Source organism: Elgaria multicarinata, chromosome 10, assembly GCF_023053635.1.
Source record: "Elgaria multicarinata webbii isolate HBS135686 ecotype San Diego chromosome 10, rElgMul1.1.pri, whole genome shotgun sequence".
In the NCBI taxonomy this organism is placed as follows: domain Eukaryota; kingdom Metazoa; phylum Chordata; class Lepidosauria; order Squamata; family Anguidae; genus Elgaria; species Elgaria multicarinata.
In genome coordinates, this window is record NC_086180.1 from 46,372,224 (window position 1) to 46,384,871 (window position 12,648).

General features: G+C 37.7%; 1 protein-coding gene across 1 annotated transcript in view; it reads right to left on the reverse strand.

Annotated features, from left to right (window-relative positions):
* Positions 1-12,648, reverse strand: part of FREM3 (FRAS1 related extracellular matrix 3) — an 87,952-nt gene that overhangs the window by 48,375 nt on the left and 26,929 nt on the right. Inside the window, exons 3-5 of the mRNA XM_063135085.1 lie at positions 9,110-9,256; positions 3,853-4,083; positions 3,558-3,683 (exon numbers count right to left, since the gene is read on the reverse strand). Of these exons, the coding sequence (XP_062991155.1) occupies positions 3,558-3,683; positions 3,853-4,083; positions 9,110-9,256 (504 nt within the window). The remainder of the gene's footprint in view (positions 1-3,557; positions 3,684-3,852; positions 4,084-9,109; positions 9,257-12,648) is intronic.

A 12,648-nucleotide genomic window follows, 5' to 3' on the forward strand; every position in this document is an offset into this window, starting at 1 on the left:
AGCCAGTGTATCCTTACTAAATTTCCCAGTTGCCAGTTCTTTGATCAGATTTTACAATGCAATGTCAAAGTTCTAGGAGAACTTAATCAGCCAATCTCATAGCCTGAAGTGATGTAATTGCCAGCATTAACTGATGAAAAGAGAAGGGAAATGATAAAGGCACATGGGCAGCAACTATTATAAAATAAAAAATCAATAAATAAATTCAGACAATCTTAATCTATTAATTCTACTAATTAATTCTATTAATTCTAAATTTATTAATTAGCTGGATAGATTTATAGAAGTATGGGGAAAGGCAGCTTATCTATGAAAGTTACAGCTGAAATAGATGTTGGGAAAAAGAAAATGCAGCTCTTGATGTCTTGGGTTTTTTGGTGGGGGGAGGGCAGAAATATTTATTTATTTATTTATTGCATTTCTGTACCACCCAATAGCAGAAGCTCTCTGCGTAGTTCACAAAAATTTAATTTTGGCTAGAGCCACAGAGGGATGTTGCACTGGGGCCATGGCAGGTGTGGGGGGTTAATATGTCCGGTGGCTAACATCCCCTTCTTGGGAATGTGTTTGAGCGGGTGGTTGTAGGACAATTCCAGGCACTCTTGAATGGAATGGATTATCTAGATCCATTTCAATTGGGCTTCATGTGTGTATGTGTGTGTGTGTATACACATGTGTGCAAAGAATTTTCTTTTTTTTAAATAATAATAATAGCAGCTCCACCCTGTGATGTACGGGAAGCTATCTTGTCTCAAAGTGTTGGAAGTAGTTTCCAATGGGACACAAGGGAACTGCTGCTTACAAAAGAAAATTAAAAGTCCCATTGTACAACAAAAATATCTAGAGTTCAGTTAAAACCTTCTTACATTGGCAATGTGTTTGTTTCCATGGATCTATCATGTTTAGTCCCATGGAGACAGTTAAATTGAGAAAGGGACAACAGTTCTTAACTTATGAGCTCATCCTGGGATGTTCTATCTGAAGAAAGAAAAGCCTGCAAACTGTCAGGTTTCTTATATTTCTCTGACCTCTTATTCTTGCATTAAAATCTCTACACAATATCATAAGAAATTATTATTATTATTATTATTATTATTAATAATAATAATAATAATAATAATAAGAAGAAGAAGAAGAAGAAGAAGAAGAAGATCTCCACGCAACAAAAATTGGGCCTTAGGGAACTTGTATTCATGGTTTGTCAGGGTTAGAGAGGCTATCCCATATATTACCATCAGCACGTACCATTTAGAAATATCGGAGGGCATATAAACTTTTATACTGTCTGCTCCGAAGTGTTAGAAGTAGTTTCTAATAGGACACAAGAGAGCTGTTGCTTACAAAAGCAAGTTAAAATTGTCAGTGACACACACAGCACTGGATCTGAGTAAGATTTCTTATACAGGTAATGGGAGAAAATGTAAACCTTCAAGCCACTCCTGCCTCGTTGTGGATAAATATAATTTTATGGTATAATAAAAAATACAACTTTTGTTTTACTTGGAGCTACAAATGGAGATGCTCCATCTTTTCCTGCCTCCCTGCTTCCTAACTTGGTTGGCTCACTGTGACAGAACCTGACCACCAGCAAATCCTAATCTAGCAATTAACTAGCAATTTTAAAAACGGAGACTGTTTCACCCTACAATTTGTCAGTAAGCAAACATCTCTTTAAAATTCCCTCTTCTCAACTACCCCCAAATCTGACATGAAGGTGAAATTTGTATCTCTTGTATTTGGGGAGCACATAAAGTTGGGCAAGAAATGTCAGGAATGTAATGAAGAACTGTTATCTCTAGAAAGGGCAAACATACAAATGAAGGAATTCATTTGAAGCAGTGGGTTTTTCTTTCAATTAAAATAAAATTTAAAGTGGCTGCAAATTAAAAATGCTATTTACTTGGATGTAATGGGGCTTAGTCCTCAGTACATGTGTTTAGAGAGTTTAAATATGCACTCCTTTTCCAAATGCATAGAATGCATTTGGAAAGTAACTGAACTGCACACTGAGCCCCATCAACATGCTTTGAAAGATTCTAGAGCTTTGAAAACCTTCAATTTCTCTCCTTCACACAATTTACTCTGAGTTTTTAGAAGTCTGTGCTTTCCAGAAAAGAAAAATCACAGTATTAAAAAAAAAAAAAAGAGACTGCCAGTGCAACCTGATATGCATCTACTCAAAAGTAAGTACCGCTAAGTTCAGTGACACTCACTCCCAGGAAAGTGTGTATACGGCTGCAGCCTGCAAGATCAACAAGCTTACACCACTAGTTCTATCTACATAAAGGCCACCAAGCAAGTGCTAACATAAAAGTTTGCGAAGCAAAAGCAATCTAATCTTTGTAAAATGTGGCTATGGGGCTGTTTTTTTAAAATACTTTCATCTTCCCGTTACATCCCACAGCTGTGCTGACATACTTAATATCTGAGACTGACCAACAGCTGTCATGCTTCACAAACACAACTTGACTAGTTGTCTAACCCATGGGGGCGTGAAACTTTCAGCATGTGCACAGAGAGATAGACAGGGAGATAGACAGGCACATTGTAACATCCTAGAATACCCAATATAATTTTCTGCATTCATTTTACATCATTCAAACTTAAGATGCAACAGTTCAGTATCAAAATCATTGTTTTATAAATCACTTTACAATGACATTAGCAGCCCAATCATATGGACATTTACTCAGAAATAAAACCTGAGTTCAGAAAGCTTTATTCTAAATTAAGTATGTATAGGATTGGAGTCATGGGAGAATATACAAATAATTCCCAAGGAAATGCACACACACAAATTTTGACTTGAATATTTTAAATAAACCTGAGACCTAATGTATTTGCCTACTTGTGGATATATAAATCATCAGGTTAGGTATATGCTGACGACTTTTTGCTATAATTTGTTAACCTATTCTTCACCAAAAGAAGTGTGGAGCTTATACAGGAAAGCAAGCAACAAAGAAAGATGCTTAGTTTAAACAGAATTAGTTCCCTACCAAATGCAAGCAACAGAATATTTCAGACCTAATTTGTCCAGTCAATTAATGTTCATATATTTTAGCCATACTCAGGGTTATATATACACGGCGGCGCAGCAAAAGCAAACTTTGTTATATGGCAAATTTTCTAGACCAGAGGGGGGCAACACAAATCCCATGGGCTGCATGTGGTCCCTAGCTCACAGGAAAACCCAAAGAAAAGAAGAAAAAATGGTGGTGGTGGGGAAATGGCATCTGAAGGAGCTATTTGTGCCCAAAGGACCAAATTTAGTGTGTTTACAAGCTAAATTTGGCCCTTTTGATGCTCTGTAGCTGCCATGGAACACCAAAACGGTTAAATTTAGATTGTAAACAAGCTAAATTTAACCAATGTAGTTGTCTGTAGCTCTACAGGGCAAAGTGGCAATTTTGGGGAGGAGTGATTCAGGGGTGACCACCCTGCACCGGTGGTCAAGAATGGCCCCAGACCTCTGAATTGTCCACCCGTGCTCTAGACTGCATGTAAATCCCCTACTGCAGCTGACACCAGGCAAAGTGTAGCAAGGAACACATTACCTTGATGTGTGGAACAAATGACCATTAATTCATTACTAACATCTCCAGATCTCCTGACAGGAATTAGCAGCTCACCAACATCTTCTTCAATTCTATACTCTGATCCAGGAATGTACACAGTTGATTCTGGAAAAGAGTGGAAAGGGAATTAAATATATCAATTAAACATTAAAATAAAATAATTTAAGGTTAGTGGAGTGACTATTTGTATTGTTATTTGGAGCAAGATTGTGAGAGCTTTTGCAAGGAAAAAAGAATAAAAGAGAAAACAAATAAGCAGAAAAAGATCACGTACCATCACCTGGATCCACAATTTCCACTGTGGCCCTTTCTGGAAATTCCAGGGCAGCCATAACTGGATCTGACAAAATAATCTGGAAAACCTCTGATTCCTCATATTCGTTATCTACTATTATTCTTACTCTCCAGGTAGCCATGGTCTGTCCTGGGTTGAATTGAACTTGTTTCTGGGCTTTTCCTTTGAAATCTTTATCCTTTTCAGCTGTGCCATCTTTAGTCCCAATGCCTGAACAAATATTTGGAAGAAACAACAATAAAGGAATAAGAAATATTTGGTTTTCTCCCTCCAAAGGAATTGCTTCAAGGGAAAAAAAGATTTCATATCTGGTATTGACATTTAAAGCCCTAAATGGTTTGGGGCCAGGTTATCTGAAGGAACGCCTCCTCCCATATGTACCTACCCGGACCTTAAGATCATCTACAGGGGCCCTTCTCCGTGAGCCCCTGCCAAAGGAAGTGAGGCAGGTGGCTACTAGAAGGAGGGCTTTCTCCGCTGTGGCACCCCGGTTGTGGAACGAGCTCCCCAGAGAGGTCCGCCTGGCGCCTACACTGTACTGCTTTCATCGCCAGCTGAAGACCTTTTTATTCACTCAGTATTTTAACACTTAATTTTAACTTAAATTTAAATTTTACTGTTTTAACTCTGTATTTTAATCTTATATCAACTTTGCTGTGTGGTTTTATCCTGGTTGCGCTTTTTATACTGTATTTCGTAATTGTGTTTCAACCTGTTGGGTGTTTTATTGTGGTTTTAATTTTTGTGAACCGCCCAGAGAGCTTCGGCTATTGGGCGGTATAAAAATGTAATAAATAAATAAATAAATAAATATCTGAAATATTAGAAAAACTCTCTCTCTCTCTCTCTCTCTATATATATACACACACACACACACACACACACACACACACGCAATCTTCTGAGAATTATTTTTAAAAAACATTTATGTTGCTCTGTATAGCAGTCAAAATGATTGAAGGGCAATAAAATTATATTCCTTCAAAAACCAATAAGATCCATTAAGTGAGGCTAATCTCATTCAAGGAACCAGAGATTCAGTGACAGCACATGAGACAATCTGAGAACATCCCTAGTGAATGTTCCCTAGTGTGATTAGCACAATTAGTAAGTGTAATATAAGTAGGCAGTGAAGTTTTACCTCAGGATAACTTATTTTTAGTTAGTTATTTCAAGTTTAGGTTGCCTAGCTACAAATGTCACCATGGCAAATTGGAAGATCAGAATTCATATTCATTGTCATTGGATATTCTTCAATACAAATGTTGGTAAAAATCTGTGAGGATTGTATGTCCTGTTGGTGTAAAACATACATAATCTCCACAATTTATATTTAATGAAGATGATAGCCTACTGAAAAGCATTCTTTATCTGGAATGTTAAAGAAGACATTTTCTCATCCCATGCACATTTCTGTGGATTTCAATTCTTCATCATTATCTGTACATAAACTTTACGTGTGGAGTGTTTCACCTGCCTAGTTTCTGGGAAATAATTTGAATATAGGTTTAACTTCCTCCTCCTCGGTTTCCATTAAGAAGTAACTGACAAAAAAGCAACAAAAACAATAAATAAATAAAAAGGATGCAATTTATGAGAATATAAAATCTTTGTTCAGTCTCAGGCTTTATTCCGGTAGTATCGGTGACGCTTCAGTTTAGCAATATTTGAAATGGGCCTAAAGAGCTAGCTATATTATTTTACTGGCAATGCATTTATTAACAAGTTGTCTGTTGCCTTAAAATCTATGTAAGAATCAAAAGGCTGAAATTAATTTCTTAAAACTTAAAGTCGGAAGGTGCCCTGCTCAATTCTCCCAACATTATTAACCTAAAGGAAAGCTATTTCATTTAAGTTTTCAACAGCTGTTTCAATTCTGAATTGCAGGTGAAAAAAATTAATTTCACTGTTGACTGTAATTTTAAACAAAGAGTAAAGTGAACACAGTTTGAGTTTACTGTAACATCTACAGAGCTGGATTTTGAGTTTGTTAACATCTAATGTTTCTACTCACCTTCATCTTAAATAAGTAAACTATTTTTGCTTAATGTATGGTTTGACACCATCAGTTAGGAAACTTTACCTTTCTGAGCAAGAATAATAAACCTTTGTCATGCTGAAAACCTTGCCCAGCTCTGAGGGAACTTGATATCCTGCAAGAAGCTCCTGAAAGCTATGAGGTGTGAAACCATTTCCACATTAGGACCCCCAGTTATTACACTTTAGACCTATTGAGAAATGTTTGATGTAATCCGCAGGAAAGCACGATTTGGGTATTAAGCCTCTACTCTATCAGGATTGTTCTTAAATACTTGCTCAGTTGATAGCTGGTTTTTTAAAGTGTCAACATGATTGATGAGAAGAGGGAGGTCTGGCCAGGAAACCTTTTCTGACTTACTGTTTCTCTTCTATGCTGCTAATGAGGTACAAGCTATCCACACCACTCCTTAGAATTTTTCTAAGCTGTGCAAAGAATGAGATAGCATTGCTTCCTTTTCCATTGTTAGCTGCGTGCTTTAGTATGCTTTACAGCAGCCTTCTACAGCCTGATGTCCTCCAGGTGTTTTAGACTTCAACTCCCAAGATTCCTGACCACTGGCCATGCTAGCTGGGGCTGATGGGAGTTGAATTCCAAAACATCTGGGAGACACCAGGTTGGGAAGGTTGGCTTATACGGTGTCTTTTCCGGAATTCTAATTCAGGAAAAAAGTAGGTCACTGTCAATCTACCATAATCCAAACTATTGCAATATGCCACAAGCACAAAACAAGAACAATTTGTAAAATATATATTTCTTTCTATCCTGTCCTTCGAAGATGGAATAGAAAAACTACCCACGAGGACCAATTACCAAGAAAGATCAGATTACATGTAAGAACAGACAAGTTGATTCTAAATACAAAAACAATTCACAAGTGTCCAACCTCTTAGGACCAATCTAGATGTTATGTCAAGAAATGTACTGTAAGAATTCTCTTTTGCAAATACTCCTTAAGGTCATTTTATTTCTGGTTTTGGAGTCCAGATGGGAGGAGGGAATTACAAACTGCTGGGGGTGAAGGTATGGGTGGTCATTTGTGCTGGATAATCAGTAGACGAGGAAGCATTAAATACCGCTTCTTGCATACTAATTCTTTCCTGCAACTGTTGTCCAGTCCTGATAATAGCATTACAAGGCAAATGTAAGACTACGATCTCTTTATTTACTCATAAAATCTCATTTGGCCCTTAGAAAAAGGTTTGGGAACCACAGCTCAAACACAGTTAGAACCATGGAGATTGGCTTCTTTTACCACAACTAAAATCAATATATTTCCTGCAATTTATGTCAATAAAGGCATGTCTACATTCATACGCTAAATATTTTCTCCTAAATGCCAGTTTTGCACCTTGAGCCTTAACAACAAAAGTGTTTTGAAATCTCTGCTTACTCTATGCACCATCCAGTGGCAGAGTGGAATGTTCCACTTCACATTTATCTCAATACTTGTGAAAAGCATCTGATAATGAAACTTTGGCATTTCTTATTGACTTAGTTTGCTCCGTTTGTTAGAGGAATTTACTGAGCCACAGTTAAACAAAGTCAGTCACGACATTTTGCTGAAGCTGGAAAAACTCACAGATTTTTGTGAAACATTGAACATTAACAATGTAGGCTACAAACATGTCAGCAATCAGACTGTGCCTCTCATTCACTATGGCTGCTTACATCCAATATTCATTGCATCAGTTTTTGTTTATTTATTACATTTCTATACTGCCCAATAGCAGAAGTTCTCTTTTTAGAGGTCACATATCACAAAAGAGGGTAGAACAGCCCACAAGTTGATAGTACTCAAATGATCTTAGACAGCAATCCTATGGCCCCTAGACAGAATTTGCGGGGGACTGAGGATAATTCAGATTCTTGGATTTAATGATGGAGACAACACTCCAACCTCAGAGCCAAGAATCTGCACTCCCCTCCCCCTTTGCCCTCCTCCTTGAAGATGGCATGGAGAGAACCAAGCTGGCTGCCTCTCTGAGCTCTCAAAGGCAACCTCAGAGAGGAGGGAAAGGGGTCATGCCAGTGGGTGAGAGGAAAGAAAGGAGGTGTGCCAATGGGCAAAGAAAGGAGGGAACTGGGGAGGCCAGCTTATGCCGTACCTCCAGGCCTCCTTCCCTTCCACTCTGACGTGCTCTAGCTAGATGGGCAAAAAATCCCATCAAGCTGAAACAGCAGAGGAGCACGTAGGTGAAGATCACCTCTGCCACTCCTACTGTACTGCATTGGATTGCCATAAGGCTCAAAGTTCAGAGGCTTATGGCCAGCCCAATAGGATTGTACTCTTAAGTAACAGCATTCCTACGTTAGAAAGATTTCTCTGCCAATGCACCTAATGCATTAACCAATAAAATCAATGAGTAATTTGAATAAATATATTTCTGAAAAAAGCTTGGAGAATGGTAACAAGCGTGACAGCCTTTTCAGTGGTGGCCGCTCTCCCCTACGAGGCTCGCCTGGAGCCAACATTGTTATCTTTTCGGTCAAGACTTTTCTCTTCTCCCAGGCATTTAACAGCATATGCTGAGTTTTTTAACTGACCCCAGAATAGTTCTTTTAAACGGATATTGTCTGTTTTTGTTTGTATTTTCTGCTTTTTATGGTTTAAAATTTTGTATATTTGTTTTTAATGTTCACTGTTTATAACTTTTGTAAACCACCCAGAGAGCTTCGGCTATGGGGCAGTATATAAATGTAATAATAATAATAATAATAATAATAATAATAATAATAATAATAAAAATGAAAATCAAGTAATTTCCCAAGTAGTCATGGGATAGTCCAACAGTTATGGATCAATCTGTGATCCAGCACCATGTACATTGATGGCGCTATATAAATAATAATAATAATAATAATAATAATAATAATAGTCAGAAACTTGTGCATTCATGGTTTGGGGCCATGTTAAAACCACTCTATTGTAGTAAACTGGAAACATCTGTGGAAATAACCAACACAGACAAAACAACTGAGCAGAAGACAATTTTTTAAAAAATGCATTCTTAACCATGTTTACTACAGGGAGACATTTAGTAAATATTAACATTCCCATTATGCGTGATATCATGCATTTAACTTTTTTACACAGCACTTCAATCATATTCCAAGAGCATTTCAAATTGCATGGTTTGTATAACAAAGTTGCATTATTTCATTCCTAATATACAGATAAATTAAAGTCATACTCACTAACGAATGATGTCTCCCCGAGATATCCTCTGCGCTTTAGAGTTACCTCCAGAGCCCTGGAATCTTCATCTACAATATAATACTCCTTTTCCAGAGAAATCCAAGCCCAGTTCAAACGGAAAGGTTGGCTCTTCAACTTGTTTCCTCCTAACATTCAATAAATAAATGTAAAAAAAAAATCACCATACAGAATATGTAATCTAGAAGAACCCCAGAATTCTTTAGATATGCCATGTAAATAACATTTATTTTTTATTTTTATGGGGTTTTGAGATCACCGATTAAATCCAGGAAAAATGCACATCAGTGGGTTTAATAGGCAAGAACATTACTAGTGATGGCTTTCATACACTCTACTTTTCCTTATCTGATCTTTACAATTGCTTCACATTTTACAGATTAAAGGCTGAACTAGCGTTGTGGAAATGTCTTGGTCAGAACACTGGGATAGTCAACTAATAGTCAAGTAATAAGCATTAACCATTCGAAATTTAAACAGAAAACCGTGATCCAGTTTCAAATGAAAAGGATACCTGTATGGTTGTTTTTTTTAGTAATATGAAAAATCATGCAGATAGGGGTGAGGTGGAAATATTGAAAACAGAGTAACTGTATCACGTAACTGTTGTCCAGTCCTGACAATAGCATTACAAGGCAAATGTAAGACTACGATCCCTTTATTTACTCATAAAATCTCATTTGGCCCTTAGAAAAAGGTTTGGGAACCACAGCGCAAACACAGTTAGAACCATGGAGATAGGTTTCTTTTACCACAACTAAAATCAATATATTTCCTGCAATTTATGTCAATAAAGGCATGTCTACATTCATACGCTAAATATTTTCTCCTAAATGCCAGTTTTGCACCTTGAGCCTTAACAACAAAAGTGTTTTGAAATCTCTGCTTACTCTATGCACCATCCAGCGGCAGAGTGGAATGTTCCACTTCACATTTATCTTCACATGCTCTCCCTTGCACAAGTTGAAGTATATTTGTCACACTAAACATGATATCACAAAGTCATCGCTGGATGAAGTTACTGCATATTTGTTTTAAAAACAGCAGAAAATGGAGCAGTGATGATTACACTAATATGTCTGGTAGATGGTTGAACAGTAATAGAAGATCAAATTCTCAAGCAACCTTTAAATTAATAGGACAAACTTTCCTCCTCCTATGCCTAATTTTAAATATCCATATTTGAACTCACATATTCAGTAGTACTATGCTGGAATAGGAAACATTACAGTTACTAAAGGAATAAAAGAAGGATAACTTTGTATTGGGTGAGATCCAACGGAGTTCCTCTGTTCACAGAAGGACCTTTTCCATTCATGGAAGGACAGCTATGCTCACTGCAGATATTATTTAAAGCCTCCATTTGCTACACAACAATTTTCTTAATTCCTTAATTCCCCCAAAACAGCTCAAACATCAACTTATTTCTCACGTAGGAAGACTCTGTTCTGTGAGACTTCCAAGTAAATGTAATCCTGTTATACTAGGAATTCCAGCACCTTCTTTTTCCAAAGACAAAATAGTTGGCTTCACTTAACAGACTCACATAAATGGTTATAATTAGTTATTAAATTCCTATTAGATTAAGGCACTCCTCTGAGCATGTCCAAATTGAAAAAAACATATGGATAACAAATCTGGTGACTGAATTCTGACTGTCCCATCGTATTTCCAAAATTAAATCTTTCAGAAATGTAAAGGGGCCATTTTTATGTTTTCTAAAAGAGTACTGGATTTTAACTAGTGAAAAATTAGCTGGTGAGAAGCCCTATCATATCTATTTCAGAGATTTGATACTCTCCTTTAACTAAGATTACAACAGATGTACTATTATATATAGCTGTATATACAATAAAAGCTTTGCACAGACATTAGGGGTCTTCTAATCCGTCATATTATTTAAAACTATTTTATGCTCACAGTCACTGGGAAATGTTAATATTTTAACATGGTCATGTACAATTGTTGATACAACATATTCTCTTTATAAATGGGCTAATCTACAAAGCACAAAGAAGAGTTAGTGTTTATTTTGATAATAGCAAACTGAGTTACTATAGCCATCTATGAAAGAACAGAGTTCAATTTATCATTCCAGATTTTAAACATATGCTGTGAGGTAATGTTTTCTCAATAAACGTAGAGTTTAATTGACTGAAAAGGTAGTGCATTCAGTAACACACTAGCATGAGCAACATTCCCGCTGCACAGCTAATATCCCTCACCCCCCCCTTTTTAGACATCTTAAGTAATAGGTCCGTACTTGGTGCCTTTCAGCAGATGCAAAGAGTTTGTTAGAACAGATCTGTCAAAAATATATAGCAATGTTCTTTCTGATCATTGATAGCATTTTATACATATATCATATCCTATTACTTGGACCTTCTGTTTCAATTTGCCACATTCTCTGTGTTCAAGCAATAATCCAGTCATTCTTCTGGGGGGATTCCACAAGTCGTACTGAGGGCGCTTCCATGCGCCCCCAGTGCGACCCCAAAGGCGAAGAGACGAGGAAGAGGCGTCCTTGCCGCCGCCGCCACCCACCTCCCTCCTCGCCGGCCGGGTCGCCAGCGGCGGCGGCAAGGACGCCTCTTCCTCGTCTCTTCGCCAGGCAAGCTACACGATCGCTTTGGGGGCGCATGGAAGCGCCCTCAGTACGACGTGTAGAATCTCCCCTAGTCATGTTTTCTTTCTCACTCTCATTGTTTCTTTCTCACTGTTTTTCTTCCCATTATTTTAAGAGTGGTTATTCATATACCACACAGAGAAGAGAAAACACAAATAAAAAACAGGAAGGGAAAAAAGGAGGGAATCAAGTTCAAACTTCCAGATCACAGTATATAACATGATCTGGTCACAGTGACCAGTTTAATGGTCACCTCAAGTTTAATGATTGAAATGGGTTCTACACGGGGCTGTTCTTGAAAAGCGTACAAATTTCAGCTAGTGGCAGCCCAATTGTTATCTGATGCGGTTTGCCTTATAATACTAGTCTTGAAACAGCTGCATTGGCTTCTGGCTTGTTTCTGATACCAATTCAAGATGCAGGTTCTTATGTGTAAAGCCTTAAGGTGCAATCCTATGCATGTTCAGACCGAAAAAAGTCCTACAACTACCAGCATTCCCCAGCCAGCCACGTGAGTGGGACATGAGATTGCAGAGACACTTGGCTTGTCAGGGGAAATCCCTCCACTTTGTGCACATTTGGAGCAGGTTGCAAATATACAATTAATAGCGCAATCCTATGCATGTTTAGAAAGAAACAACCCTAAGAGCTTCTCCACATGAGAAGCCCATGTATTGAGTCTGGAAGACAAAGCCCCGGAAAGGCTGCAAGATTTTTGCTAAATGTGGAGAAGCCCTAGGTGTGCACAAAATGGAGGGATTTGCCTTGATAAGCCAAGGGTCTCTGCTGAGGATACACCCTCATGGTGTCAAACAAAAATCATTGTCATTTCTCTTCCAGTCATAATTTGTCTTCTGCCTTTGGCTCCTGGTTTTTTTTATTATTATTATTGTT